Source organism: Miscanthus floridulus, chromosome 4 (genome assembly GCF_019320115.1).
Source record: "Miscanthus floridulus cultivar M001 chromosome 4, ASM1932011v1, whole genome shotgun sequence".
Lineage (NCBI taxonomy): Eukaryota > Viridiplantae > Streptophyta > Magnoliopsida > Poales > Poaceae > Miscanthus > Miscanthus floridulus.
The window spans coordinates 98757312-98772240 of NC_089583.1; the positions used below are offsets into that span (position 1 = coordinate 98757312).

A 14929-nucleotide genomic window follows, 5' to 3' on the forward strand; every position below is an offset into this window, starting at 1 on the left:
AATGTACACTCAACTAAAGCAACTAAAACCATAGGGAAACTTTAAAAAGATCTCCAAAAGCTTGATGCCATATCCCATACTGTTATTTTCTCCATTGCAGTTTCTCACACAGCCGGACGAGCTGCCGCTCCACCGGGCAAAAGCCGCACGAGAGAGAGGGGAAAAAAGGCGTACAAAACAAAAAACGGGAAAATTAGTTCTATAGCACCGAAAAATTGCGATATTCGAAAAATACCATTGAAAGTTTGTCCGTCCGTGAAATAGCACTGAACGAATGAACCGTTACCAGAGAATACCATTTCGTCACGTTCGGAGATAACGTTGTGAACTCCTGTCCACATACACCGGCATCGGCACCGACATAGCCATGCCCTTGTGCGGTGGCACCACCATTGGCACAGCAGCGAAGGCGTCCTTGGCGAGCGGTCCCTCCATCGGCATGGGCACGCCCTTGTGCGGCGGCGGCGGCGCGACGGGGAGGAGAGGGCGGGGGCACCGACTGCATGGCGGCGGCGATCTCCTCGATGCGGTGCTCGAGGCGGCATATGCATGCGTTGGCCTCGTCGTAGAGCCTGCGCACGCCGTCGACGACATGCGCGGGGGCGTGGCGCTTTCGGCCAGTGCGCGATGCCGCAGTCAGCTGCGTCCATCCGTCGCGACAGCTGCGCGGCGCAGTAGACGTTCAAGCGCGGGGACGCGGTGGCATGGCGGGCCAGGTCGAGCGCTTCCCTGACCCGCGCCGCAAGCTCACGGAGATCCCCCGCGAAGCGCTGGGTGTGCAGGCCGAGGCGCTGGATGAGCGACAGCAGCGGCTCGAAGTTCCGGCTCAGGCGCTCGACAGTGGAGCGGCAGAACAGGGTGCCTTGCACCGTGTGCATCAGCTCCCGCAGAGCCTCGCCGGCCAGTTGGTCGAGCAGCAGCCAGTCGATGGTCGCCGCCGCAGCTAGTAGCGCGGACCGAGCTTCTCATCGCCTTCCTCTATCTACGCCGCCCTCGGCTCCTTCTCCCTGCTTGCGTGTGCTCGGTCCTACTTGCGTTGCGTGTGCTCCTGGTGGGTCTCCGCCACAGATCGACGTACAGATGGTCCCAGGATGGCCCCAGTATGCCAAGGGATTGGTGAGAGGGTGGGAAGAAGATGATGAGTGGGACCGTCCTCTCTGGGTGAAGTGGAGTGGACATGAGGTAGATGCCGTTAACAGCGAGTTAACAGAATGCTAGATTCCATAACAGATTATTATTTTGAGTGGTATTTTACGTAACGGTAAATTTTTGATGTATTTTTTGGATGTCGTGATCTTTGCACGCTATAGAACAAATTTTGCCAAAAAAACACGCAAGCGCTAGCCCGCAAGTCGTGCAGTGCAGGTGCGGCCAGCAGGCAGCAGCTATCGATCAGCGCGCCCCGCCCCCCGCGCCGCCGTCACGCAGGCTGCGCGCACCCAAAAAGGCGGCGCCCCACTCCGCCTCGCCGCCCCGCACCCCCTTCCTTTCGTCCCCAGCTCTTGCTCGCGTTCCAGCTCCCAACACCACCACCCGCCGGCTGCGAGGGATGCCCGCGATCCCAACGGCCCCCGCCCCCAGCCCCGCGCGCTTCCTCCTCGCCCGCCGCCACAGCCTCCACGCCTCCTACCCATCGCCGTGCTCTAACCAACAGCGGCTCCCGCCCCGCCTCCTGCGCCTGCCCGCTCGCCGCCCCCAGGCCGCTCCCATGTCCGCCGAGGCACGGGCGCCCGCGTCGCCGGTGGCGCCGCCGGCGCACCCCACCTACGACCTCAAGGCCGTCATCGCGCTCGCCCTCGCGGAGGACGCCGGCGACCGAGGTACGCAGCGCTAGCTACGTGGTGCGTCACGCTGGCGTACTGTTCGTCCCCCTTGCGATTTGGAATCCACGAGAGCGCTACCTAGCTGTTTGTCGCTGCTCTCTAACACTACGGTGTTCCATAGTGCGGAGCGCAAAATCATTTGATTCCTGCATTTTAGTGCTGTGATCGCAATTGGGCTCGTGGTCTCGTGGATGTCGTGATAACCACCGACCAGATATATAGTACTGCTGGCGCTTAGTGCAAAAATCTGATCCTGTGCTGCTGTGTGGTAATCTCACTGTCAATGATCGCAGTGGCAGTCTGGCAGAGCTGGGGTATTAGGAAGTACTAGGCAAGTTACTCCGTAGTTTTCATATCCTCAAATGATGCTGTCCGGTTACTTTAGGCTACAACTGACTGCAAGTAGTAAAAGAAAATACGAATGCAATCTGTGTTCTTAAACCTTTTATTACTGTGCACATTAGCACTACCACATTGAATAATCAGCACGCTTCAGCAGGATGTCATAGGTCATGTGAGGCTGTGATTCTTGTCCAATTTGTTATTAATGGGATGCACAGTTCAGGTTTCTTCTTGGTTACTTGTTGAGACATACAGTTTTGACTTAGTTAGCGATCAGGTGCGGCAGCCACGACGTCGCCCACGACCTGCGTCGTGCGCTCCGAGTGCGCTCTCTGTTGTAAAAATGTACTTATACCATTCAGTGATGTAATACAATCTCTGTTGGCCCAATTCCTCTTCTCTACACTTGTGCTGTATGTACAACAACAACAACAACAACAAAGCCTTTAAGTCCCAAACAAGTTGTGCTGTATGTACTCTAGAAAAAATTATACATGAAGGCAGAATGAAGAGAATGGTTAAGGATCTGTGGATAGTCAATTTATATCCTGTCTCCATGGTCTGCACTGCTTAGTCACTGCCCTTCAACATTACTAGAAGCTCTAATTGTTTCTGTCATATGGTGATATGGACCCCTATTTTTATTTCAAATACACGAGGTTCTTAATTCTTATTTTCTTAACCACTCAGTTTCCTCCTCAGACTTTAGACAATGGGTATCGTATTTAAAAGATCAATACCACTAGTCTGTCCACTTAGGTCATTCCTCAAATTGTTATGCAGCATGCTACGTTTCATATTTTTATGTGAAACTATTTGCATTTTTTTAATGTATGTACATCTGGTCTGTTTGTCAACACTTTCAGGGGATGTATCTTGTTTAGCTACCATACCTTCTGATGTGGAAGCCGAAGCCACATTTATTGCTAAAGCTGATGGTGTCATTGCTGGAATAAGCCTAGCAGATATGATATTTAACCAGGTTAACCCATCTTTGAAGGTATCTACTTTGCATCTTTTCTCCCATTTGAGTTTTGGGAAAAGATCTGGTTCTCTAGATATTGCAGGCAGTATTAACTACACCAAGTGTTCTTTGTTGACCGAATTTGCAGGTTGAATGGTTTGAAAGTGATGGAAATTATGTCCATAAAGGATTGCAGTTTGGAAAAGTATATGGTAAAATGCATGTAAAATGTAGTCAGCCTACTTAAAATTTGAACTTGTCAATGCTTTTAAGTGAAACCATTTTCCCCAATGCTATCTTTGTATTAAGGGTGTGCCCGGAGCATCATCGTTGCTGAAAGGGTTGTGCTAAATTTCATGCAGCGGATGAGTGGCATTGCGACCCTAACAAAGGTTATTTCTGCCCTTATTTACATGATTAAGCTGCTCCTTGGATAAACTGGAATGTTTTTCCTTGTTTGTCCTAGACTCCTAGGGCCTTGTCTATGCTACAGTTTGAGAGTCACTATGTGTTCCTCGATTATTTTCTTGTTATGTCCAGCACATGCATAATATTTAATTTCCAGCCATTTGGATACTTCCAGCCAAAAAGTTTTTTTTGTTGTTGTCTCGGAACTTACACCTTTGTTGCTTTTTTTATTGGCACAATAGCTGTCAAATGCTAGTTCTTCAGATTTTATATTTCACAATCCTCCTATCCTTTCATCACATCATTGTCATTTGATATGTCAGTAAAGCTTCTGTTGTTCTTCTGTCCAGGCTATGTCTGATGCTGCCCGTCCAGCATGCATATTGGAAACAAGGAAAACCGCCCCAGGTTTACGTCTGATTGACAAGTGGGCAGTAAGCATCCCTTTTTTACGTTGTTATTGTTCATCTCTTCGGTCTGCTTTTTTGAGGTAAAACAGGAGGGGCGTACCCCTACTGCCTCTTCGGTCTGCTTTCTTAGTCCTCATTGCAATTTTGCTTGCCCTTCGTCTCATGTAGGTACTGATTGGTGGTGGAAAGAACCACAGGCTTGGTTTATTTGATATGGTTATGATAAAAGATAATCATATTTCTGTTGCCGGTGGGATTGCAAATGCAATGAGATCTGTTGATCAATTCCTGCAGAAGGAAAAACTCACAATTCCTGTTGAGGTAGGTACTTTTTTACTGATGCGCAAGTTGAAAAGGACAAACCTATGTGTCTAGGTATTAATATTTTTGTGGTTCACCTTTGTTTAGACTGATTTGGTTTCTTTGATGTTTTATTCAACTATATGTCCACATAATCCCATAGAAAAAGAAAGAAAATCACAAATCTTGACATGTGCCTTTTTTAATAAATTAGGTCGAGACAAGGACAATTGAAGAAGTGACAGATTTGTTGAAGTATGCTGCTGAGAACAAAACTTCATTAACCCGTATAATGTTGGACAATATGGCTGTTCCTCTTGCAAATGGGGATGTAGATGTTTCGATGCTTAAAGAAGCAGTTCAGTTGATAAATGGTAGATTTGAGACTGAGGTATGCAAATTCAATTCAACTTTGCAAGGCTTACAGTTCTTATATGACGTAGTGCTAGTGGTAATGTTGTTTTGTTGAAAGCGACTGGTTCTCTCTGTTACTGGCAGATTTGGGTGCTGAAGGGTAGTAACATTTTTTTTAGGAGGTAGTAATATATTTCTTTTCTGCAGGCGTCTGGAAATGTGACAGTTGATACAGTAAAGAAAATTGGAGAAACGGGAGTCACCTATATTTCAAGGTACTATTTCTTTTTCAGGGTTCTGACTGATTTAAACTTGTATTTTATGGGACAGAGCTTGTCTGGTGTTTAGGTCTCTGATGTGTTTCGAATTAATGTACAACTACGACCCCTTGCTGGAATCATTATACAGTTAGTTCAACGACTTGTTTGATTTGTTCCAGTGGAGCATTAACACATTCTGTGAAGGCACTTGACATCTCTCTCAAGATAGACACCGAGCTCGCTCTTCAGGTTGGAAGACGTACAAATCGTGCTTGACTGCACCAACGCATTATATTGTACACGCATTGCCAAATGCAAGTAAGGCCTGCCTCCTTATATAGCTTGACTTTTATTCCCTACTTCTCTAAGCCAGCCCGTTTGCTTGTGTCGCCAGGATGATAGAGAGACCAGCGTGGCAAATAAGCTTAAATAACTTAGCGTGGCGCTGAGACCGACTGCAACTACATGGGATTCATTCTTCAGTTTCATCCAAAATGCATAAATACCTTAATTTGGAGCAGAATAATCGGCAGGACAGACAGGTTGCTTCCAGCATTTGTTCTAGCACCAAGTTTGGAAGCTGGAAAAGCTGCGTTGTGCGGCAGGTAGGCAGGCCATCTTCCTGCGCCCAGCCACAGCTCGACAGGTAGGTCTGTAAACGGGATGTCGCACTGAACTTGCAATACCACAAACAAAATAACAAAACATCGAGAATAAGATGCTTATCTTACTGCCTTCGGTGACAAAAAGCGAGGGCCATAATTTATAGAAGAAAAGCAAGAGGTTGCAAGGTCAACTCTGTACTTTGACATCTATTATTGTATCGTTCCATTCCATCGTCACTTCCATCCTAGTACTGGTAATGTGCGTTCTCATTCCCCATACACTCTATAATCTACTCCGAGTATATACGATCGATTTACTCGCGCTTTGAAATAAAAAAACACAGATCATATCGTAATTTTTTCCGCTGTGGCAGGACAAAATTATCTTGCTAGGTTTTTGGTACGTGCTGATGTCGATCCAGCGCAGTTCCTAAATCTCCATGCGCGCTAAAAACCTGTTACTGGCTTACTGCTAGGCAACTTGTACGCAGGGACGTTACGGTGATCTCTATCTATCCGAGGAGGTGAGGCCCATTGTTTTGGCAATCTGCTACGTCACGTCCCTCTTGGGAATGGACAACCGAGTCGATCAAAATCAATATAGGAGGTTGGGGTGTGGGCCTGCCGATTAGAGTCACAAGCTACTCTACGTTTAGTGCGGCCGCGCTCCATCTCCATGCCGCTCGGTTCCTGTCGTCGGTGAACCGACGATCGAGCCGTTTGGAGTTTGGCTCGCATCAACCGGCCACGCGCGCACGGGCACATACGATCGAGCCGTTTGGAGTTTGGATCCCATCAACCGCCACGCGCGCTCGGGCACATGAACAGCATGATGATTGTTTGGTTTGGAGCTTGGATTCGTCGCGTCAGAGCAGAGCTGTCGTCCAGGTGCAGGTCCCGTCCTTGGTGGTGTTGGGAACGCTGTGCTGTGCTCTGGGCCTGCTACGTGCTTACCATCTGGCTCATGCTTCGTGCGTTCTACTGCGATCGTTCCATTTGGGGGTTGTCAAGGTGTGTTCCGAGTTCTGACCAGGACCAGGCGAACAGAACGAAAATACTGTGAACGGTGTTCTTTTTATACTTACTTGAAAACAAACAAAAAACTAAGTCGGTAATCTTGGCGCCGAATCTTAGCAGAGCTGAGAGAAGGAAAATAAATAGAAAGCCAGGCGAATATTCAAAGGTTTTCCTTTAAAAGAAAAAAATAAAATGTGAAGGTCCCGGTCTCGCCGGCTCCAAGGCGAGTCAGAGCTTTCAGCAACTTCCTCGAGCCAATGGCTTTCCCGATGCTATATTCTCCCGGCCATACACCACTTCACACCACTTCTCCGGTTCTCCCCTCCTCGGAGCGCACGGGGCGTCCGTCGCCCATTTTCGCCCAGCCACCAGTCGGTGCCGGCCTAGTTGCAAACTGCCAGTCTGCACGGCACACCTTACCACTAGCAAATCCAACCGGACGGGCATTGAACATTGAGCCTATACCTGCGTGCCATTACAAAAGATGATTCTGATCTACATGTTACTAAATAGTTTAAACATATCCTAATACCACGACGTTAAACCTTTTTTTTTTTTTTTTTTTTTTTTTTTTTGTCATCCACACCATTCCATCCGCCTTCTGTCCCATTATTCGCCGTTCCTTACACGTAGGTCCAAAATACCCCTCTTTACTTATTCAACCTGTCCTTCCTCTTCCCCCAAACCCAACGCTGCATGCACTCTGACCACCGGCCCTATCTCACCAGTTGACTGATTGGTGGGTCCCACTCGTTTTTAGATTTTTTAATCATTTCATTCGCATCTCCCAGCCCTCCGCGGCTCCGCCTCGCAGACTCGCACGGCGCGGCCGCTTCGCCTCGTCCTCACCGGCGCCGTGCCGTCCGCCGGAGCCTACGCCACTGGAGCCCGTGTCTCCCGTGCCGTCGAAGCTCGCGGCATCCGCGCCACCGGTACCGCCAAAGCTCGTGGTGGCCGGCGGCGGTGGGCGGTGACAGAGGCCGAGGACGACAGCGAAGTCTAGGGGTGGCGTGCCGGAGCTGAGGGCGGCGGAGTCCGGGCACGGCGCCGGTGGAGGACGAGCTACAGCCATGCGCGTCGTCCAGTTCGTTTGATGCTGGAACCTGGAACCAGGATAAGTCTGGTGGCCGCAAGGGCTCAGCGGGCGCTCGCAGCACGACGGGGACGGCGAGGCCGTGGCCGCCAGCGCCGTCTTGGACGTCGACGAGCGACGCTGCCTCGGCGTGTGTGACGACTCCGTGTTGGCCATGTATCTCGGGAAGAACTGCGGGTCCCCGCTGCTCGCCGTGCCGTGGCGCAACTGGCTGCGAGGATGGGCAAGGGAAGCTTGGCGGCGTTGAGTCCTAATCACGCCGACGCCCTCCGCTCATGCCTCCCCGCTGCCGGCGGCGCCTGCTGCTGCTCGCCAGACGCCGCGCCCTCAACTCCTCCCGCCGGCCGGCCGCTCCAAGCTTCCACAGCTCTTCCCGCCGGCCGACCGCTCCAAGCTTCCAAAGGACGGCCCAAACGACCGCGGGATGGGGTGGGGTGCTCGCGGCGGGGCCGGTGCGGCCGGCGTCGAGACCGGCCCGCAAGTCCGGGACGGCCCATGCGGCTCCGCCGCGGCTCTCTCTCTCCTCCCTCTTCTCGCCCGTGGCCGGCAAGGGCCCGGCGGAGGCTCGAGATGGGGCGGCTGCGGCGCCTACACTCGTGCTCGCACGCTCGCCGGCAGCCGTGGTGGATGCGGTGCCCGCGCGCACCCACGGCTGCCGGGGCGGAGCTCGCCCGCGCGCGCGCAGTAGCGGCCGGGGCGGAGCTAAGCTCGGGATGCCCCGGCACTGCGCCTTTCGAGCGCCGTCGATTCGGCTTGGGCCTTGTTGGCGATTTTTTTTTTTTTTTTTTTGGAAAATAGTACCGTAGCACTTTCGTTGTTATTTGGTAATTAGTGTTCAATCATAATCTAATTAGACTTAAAAGATTCGTCTCGTGAATTTCGTCTGAACTGTATAATTAGTTTTATTTTTTATTTATATTTAATGCTTTATGCATGCGTCCAAAGATTTGATGTGATGAGGAATCTTGAAAAATTTTGCAAAATTTTGAAAAGTAAACAAGCACTTGGGTGGCTGACACGGTATGGTAAAATGGTCGTTTCATCAGTGTGTTTGACATCCTAATCGTAAGAGACCAATATGGATGGAACGGCGTAGAAGAAAAAAAAAGTTTAACGTCATGACACTAGAATATGTTTAAATTTTTTAGTGATCTATAGGATAGAACAACTTTCTTAATGGCACAGAGGTAAAAAGGCATCGAAGGCATCCATCCCCATTCAGCACCCACCCTACCGGCCACCCGCAACTGCGGCACTTTGAGAGGCTTGGGCGCACACACCGGACACGAACAACTAAAAAGATTTCGTGATTGGGTTTTCCAACGGCTGGCTCGTCAATCGGATGCAGAGATGCTCCAGTCCGGCGCCACCGCGCATCTACCAATCCTACCCAATCACCGAACAATCCGTGAGAGCAGAATATCACAGCAGAGATTGGAGTACGAAACAAAGAACATTTCGGAATAACAATTTTCTTCACAACAAAACAACAGGTTACTGGCTGCACTAAAAAAAGCTGGTAAGAGTTTGGACTAGTGGTTGAGGATCTGGACGAGCAGGAGGACACCAGGATCTCGTGTTCCTCCCCGCACATTCCATCGTCGTCTCGTCCACGGGCTTTCCTGACTGATGATTCTTTCTACAAGAACATGAAATGAAATCAAGCTAGACGATATCAAACTAACAAGATGCAACGAACGAAGAGTAACTCTAAGCTTTCTAAGCTGCTGCTGCTGCTTCTTCCTCCTACTCTTCACAGCGACATCTGCACAGGGAAATGGAAACCGTATGTACAGTTTCAATAGTACGGCTGAGAGGGCCTTGTCTGGTCAGGTAGCAGGTACTGTATGCTTTCACTTCTCCATGGCCATGGCGTCCACCGTGTCCGCCTCCTCGCCGGCGCCGGGGGATGCAGCGGCGGCCGCGCTCTCAGAGAGCACTGCCTCGTCGGCGGCGGCGGTGGCGGCGTCCACCACGCAGCCGTCGCTGTGGCGGTCCCGGCAGAGCTCCTCGACGGTCAGGAGCCGGCGGCGGAGGTCGTCCATGTCGCGCTCCATCAGGAAGAGGCGCTCCCGGAGGGTCAGGTTCTCCTCTTCCAGCCTCGCGGCGCGAGCCTCCTCGTCCTCGTCGTCGTCCTCCCCGCCGACGCCCAGGGCGGCCGCGGCCGCGTCCGGGAGGTGGATCATCTCGAAGCGGCTGAGGTCGTGGTCCAGGCGGCGCTCCACCTCGACGTGCTCCTCCACGTCGCTCTCGCCGGAGCCCGAGTCGTCGCCGGCGGCGTCCCCGGCGTCGGCGCGGAGGCGGATGAGGCCCTTCATGGACCCGTACCCGTCCACGCCCCACGCCTCCTTGGCCATCTCAACCAGCACCTCCCGCGCCGGCGACAGGACCGGCGTCGGGAGCACCGCTGGCGTCACGGGGTACGGCGAAACCAGCGACGCCACGCCCCCGGCCCGCTTCGCACGGATCAGGAACGACGTCGTGTTGCGCGGGGCCGCCGCGCCGCCCCACCTCGCGCCGACCGACGACGCCGGCGGCTGGGCCTTGCGCTTCCAGGGCGTCCGCGCTGACCGCTTCCACGACGGCCGCGCCGGCTTGAACCCCGCCACCGGAGGCTCCATCGCCGGCGGGGGAGCCGCCGGCACCGCCGCCCACATCTGGTGGAACGGCAGCGGCGCCGGAGGTCGCATCATCTGCTCATTCATGGTCGTCTGACTCGGAAGTCGGAAGAACTAATCCTCCAGATCCGAAACCCTAACACTAAATCACAAGCCCAAACACCCCCCAAAAATCACACGATTAGCCCCGAGACCTGATCACAGGATCGGAACGTTTTCGTTTTAATCCCTTCGATCCCGTTAATCGTGTGCTTTCTGAGATTATTTAACGAATTCGTTTGATCTGAATTTGGGGAGGAAGAAAGAGGTGGAGAGGGAGGAGGAAAGAGACGGCGTAGTCTAGGAAGAACGGGGCAGAGGGGGTACGCGGGTATATAAAGGGAGGTGGGAGGGAGGCCGACGGCTGGATCCGGGGCCGCGGGCTACGGACGGCTCAGATCGAGCAGGGAGGGGTGCGGGCGGTTGCGGGTGAGCACGGGCTGTGCCGCCATGAGACGCCTTCTCGTTGGGTGCGCTACGAAGCAAACGGCAAAAGGCGCACGAATTCCCCTTTTTATCGGGTTATTTTTTGGGGGAGAACGATTACGTTTGTCGTTTAATTTAAATTGATTTCGTTTGGAATTTTGTATCGTTAAAAGGGAAGAGACGCTCTAATTCTGACGTGCTCTCAACGTGACGACAATTTGTTGTGTTAACTAGTGCAATTAGTTCACTTTACTAAGTTATTACATGTCTTACTTCATTTTGTTGCTTGTGTTGTATGGTGGGTATCACGACTTTTTTTTAAGCTTGTTTGGATCCTATGAGTTGAAACTAAGGTGCTATTTGGTTTCACGTACGTAAATAGAAAGAGCTGTTGCCGCTATCTACAATGAAAAGCGCTATTTGTTTGGTTGCCGCATGCGACGACCCGCGAGCAATGTAAATGGATAAAGCCTGGATGTGGGCGGTAACAACCTTTCGAGTGTCCGTATCGGAGTCGCGTCGCAAACAGTTACAGGATAAAAAGCACCGAAACAAACAGTACCTAAGAGCATCTCCAAGTCAAATTTTACTTGGCAAATCTTATGATTTGCTAACTCCCAAAATTATATGCCAAGTAAAAAAATAATCCATCTCCAAGAGTTTGACATTTTTGACTTGGTAAAATAAAAAAACCCGTTAACAAAACGAAGAGGCCCGCTAAGCGAACGAAGAGCCCCGCTAAGCGAACGAAGAGCCCCGCTAAGAAAAGAAGAGCCCCGGATGCCAAGCCTTATACGCGCGCGTATATTTGGGCGCGCGGAGGGAAGATTTGTCAAGTTGCTATTGATGCCAAATTGTTTTGCCAAACTGTTGGAGGCTATTTTTTCTTGTTTTGCCAAAATTATATGGATGCCAAGTTGAAATAGCAAACTCTTGGAGATACTCTAATGTCTAAAAAGTGTTTCCCATTTTATTATTAAATCACTTCATAATCCATCTCAATTCGTAGGAAACGAACATGGCTTTAACGTTATTAGTAAATTGGATAGTATTTTAAAATTCTCTTAGATAAACAAGTTTAAAAACGAGCTTATTGAAAATGTTCTGGCCTCTTCTTCTGGCATTGACGCATTGCTTCTGCGTGCTTCTCATTGTAAATAAAAAAATAGACTAAACAGTTTTCATGAGTTGTGATAGTTATATCTTTAGACAAAAACAACTAACAATTTTCATGAGTTGTGATAGTTATATCTTTAGACAAAAACAACTAATTTCCATGGATCTTCAACTTCGCTTGTTATAGCTCACCATAAAAAGTACTACTGTTCTCGGTACTTTCTCGGTTGTTTTAGTTTTATCCAAAACCAAACATTTCTATTTTTAACATCATTTTGTTATAAATTCCTATAGTTCAACACCACAGTATTTATGTTTTGGAGTCAGCATAAGAAATGTCTCACAATATATAAAATTGACATGTTGTTGAATTACACAAAATTATAGGAAAGATAAAGTACATTTTCAGCCCCAAGTTGCACGTCAGTCCGATTTTCAACTTTAAACTACCAAATCTAGTAATAGACACCATATAACTGTCAAAACCAGAGAAATTTGATCCTCTAGCGGATTTCAATGTTGGTCTTTCTATTTTCTAAGAGTACTAAATATATTGAACGATCTCTAAATATTCATAGTTATTTCATTTTAAATAAAAAATAAAACTAGTACCCTTTCTTCTAAAAAAAATCATTTGGACCTAATTTGTTTTAAATAAAAAATGAGCACGACTATGAGCAAAAAAAGCAATAGCAACATAGATAAATCAATTTCAAATAACTATATATAGACCATAAATAGGTAGATAGCATTTTCTAAAGTGTATTAGTTCATATGTTTTTGTTTTAAGATAAATTATTTATGAATTTAATAGATTTTTATAATTTTTATAGAATAGAAAACCACCTTTGAAACCAACAAGAGGACCAAATTTGTCTCATTTTGGTAGTTGGAGGGTACCAAATTATCCAGTTTTGTAGTTTAAGATTGAAGATTGGACTATCATCATATCATGTAAGTTGGAGTATAAAAATTGTATTTTACCCTTATAAGGTTTGATGATTAAAGATAGAAATGTTTGGATAGGGCAAAGCTAGACTACAAACTTTTTTTTTTGAAACGAATGGAGTAGTAATGCTTTTGTGTTAACGAGTCTTAAGCTGTGTCTGAGTTAAGGTACGTAACATCGCATAGCTTCCTAGCTGACAATTCTAGTCATTTTTAGGCAATACAAATAATCATTTCCGTTTCGACATTTATGTAAAAATTACAGACCACGTTTCTTTCGTCCAAAATCATGCACAATGTGTAACCCATTTATAAAACGAGGAAAACCGGCAAACTATCTTGCGGGGTACACCACCTCATAAATAGTACAATAATTCATAACCACGATTGCATGTATATACACTTTCAGCCTTTTTTTCACTTTGTAATAAAGGGGATAGTCGTTAATGATTTAAAGAACCTTTGCTAAAGCTTCAGCTCAGAATGAACAAATCAACGAAAGTTGTGATAGCTGATCACGTTCAATCAGCCTGCTTGTTTGGCTGTGGCTTGTCGTAAACGATCGTAAATTTCCAGTCGGAACAATATTTTTCTCTCACACAAACTAGCCAGCAGTACTTCTTCACGAACCCGCAACGATATGAATCAGCCAACCGGACAGGCTGAATGACGAGTCAAAAAGAAAATTAAAGAAACCTTATTCAGACGCCATACCCTCATTGCTTTCTTTTTTTGACTCCACTATAATACAACTCGCTGTCTACCATTTCCAGCAGGCTGCTAGTAGGTAACGCTTCCGCGTCCCTGAACCTTCGCCCCTCGTGGAAACGTGGATCCAGGCAACCACCGCACGTCAGCTCTTAACCCGCCCGCTGGGCTATCCGGACGGCGCGCCACCGTGCCGCACTGCCGCGCGTGCTGTGTCGTGCTCGTGCCGGCCGTGACCGTGTGCGTATTCATGCGCCGTCGTACGCGGTGAGGCGCAGGGAAACCCCGCTCACTGCTGGAAAGTCAAAAATATCTGTCGGTAGAAACGAAACCGACAAAAAAAATTAACTTTATCCTGTCGGTGAGAGGAAAACGACAGGAAAATTATAAAACCGACAGAAAAATAGTAAATGTACTGTCGGTTTCTGTCACTGACAAAAAAAAATTGGTAATACCCTGTTGGTATTTTTGGTACACATAGGAAAAATTATATATTTTCTGTCGGGTACAGATTAGTTCTGTCGGTATTTTTCTAACACACAGGAAAATTATGAGAAAAAATCAACGCGCCAAAATTTGCCGCCAGTCCGAACATCCGGCGCCAAGCGAAAACCCAAAAGAATCGGGTCCAGCGCCAAAAGGAAAAAAAAAGAGGCCCAACTCGTACGTGACCCAGTGACTCAGATACCCACAGACCCAGTGACCCGTGAGGTCGTGGCTCCACACTTCGTGAGCTCGCGTCTTCCCTTCCGCGCCGCCAGCTTCTCTCTCGTACACGCGCCGCCCGTACGCCGCCCCTCTCGTCGCGCCTCCATACGCCGCCCCTCTCCCGTGCGCGCCGCTTGGCCTAGCGTCGCCAGGGTGCTCGGGTGCCAGGCCTCGCGCAGCCCATCATGCCGGGCCTCGCGCCGTCGTTCGCCCCAAACGTCGTCGTTCAGACCCAAGGCGGCGGCTCGCACCTCTGCCGCTACATTTGAGGTATTATCCTCTTCTTCGGTCTCTACTACTGCTGTGTTCACGGGATCCTCAATCCCACGACCAACTCATTGAAACCCATAACCCTAATCCCCAGATCTGCCTCTAGAGGTGTTTGTGACCACGAATCTGCAGTCAGAGGAGCCCATGACGGAGCCCTAGGTGGAGGAGAAACACTACAAAGGAGCCAAAGTAGCCCGCAGTGAAGGAGCCGGAGCAGCCTGTTACATCGACTCAGATTTTGCTACTTCCACCTCAAAGGGTAAGCATTGTTTCTTTCTCGTTTTGCTACAGTTAATTGGCCTATTGAATAAGTAAAATGTATAATTTATATGATCTGCAACATGTTTGAGGTATACACATAGTGTATGGAGAAGCAGGTAGCTTTAGTTCACTCTTTTTTAATCTTAACAGATGAATATTTTTGTTGATGGTTAGTTAATGTGTCAAAAAATCAGTAGAACAGTGATGTGCTTGGTTAAATTTGATATTGTGTGCTTTGATTGAGGTGCTCTATGAATCT

At 48.9% G+C, this 14929-nt stretch overlaps 2 protein-coding genes across 2 annotated transcripts; one reads left to right on the top strand and one right to left on the bottom strand.

Annotated features, from left to right (window-relative positions):
* The first annotated feature begins 1339 nt into the window (after positions 1 to 1339).
* Positions 1340 to 5699, top strand: LOC136552281 (nicotinate-nucleotide pyrophosphorylase [carboxylating], chloroplastic-like). Its single transcript, XM_066543803.1, has 10 exons — positions 1340 to 1820; positions 3032 to 3165; positions 3278 to 3341; positions 3439 to 3521; positions 3888 to 3971; positions 4116 to 4268; positions 4462 to 4638; positions 4809 to 4876; positions 5041 to 5179; positions 5256 to 5699. The coding sequence occupies exons 1-9, from the start codon at positions 1550 to 1552 to the stop codon at positions 5135 to 5137; spliced, it is 1131 nt and encodes a 376-aa protein (XP_066399900.1). The 5' UTR covers positions 1340 to 1549; the 3' UTR covers positions 5138 to 5179; positions 5256 to 5699.
* A 3333-nt stretch (positions 5700 to 9032) lies between these two features.
* Positions 9033 to 10545, bottom strand: LOC136552282 (uncharacterized). The gene has a single exon (XM_066543804.1). The coding sequence runs from the start codon at positions 10279 to 10281 to the stop codon at positions 9430 to 9432; it is 852 nt and encodes a 283-aa protein (XP_066399901.1). The 5' UTR covers positions 10282 to 10545; the 3' UTR covers positions 9033 to 9429.
* Between the last annotated feature and the right edge of the window lie 4384 nt (positions 10546 to 14929).

Coding starts and splice junctions, on each gene's coding strand:
- LOC136552282 (XM_066543804.1), bottom strand. CDS start 10,281: ATGAATGAGCAGATGATGCGACCTCCGGCGCCGCTGCCGTTCCACCAG.
- LOC136552281 (XM_066543803.1), top strand. CDS start 1,550: ATGCCCGCGATCCCAACGGCCCCCGCCCCCAGCCCCGCGCGCTTCCTC. Junction 1,821..3,031: donor GGAGGACGCCGGCGACCGAG/GTACGCAGCGCT, acceptor CAACACTTTCAG/GGGATGTATCTTGTTTAGCT. Junction 4,877..5,040: donor GGAGTCACCTATATTTCAAG/GTACTATTTCTT, acceptor GATTTGTTCCAG/TGGAGCATTAACACATTCTG.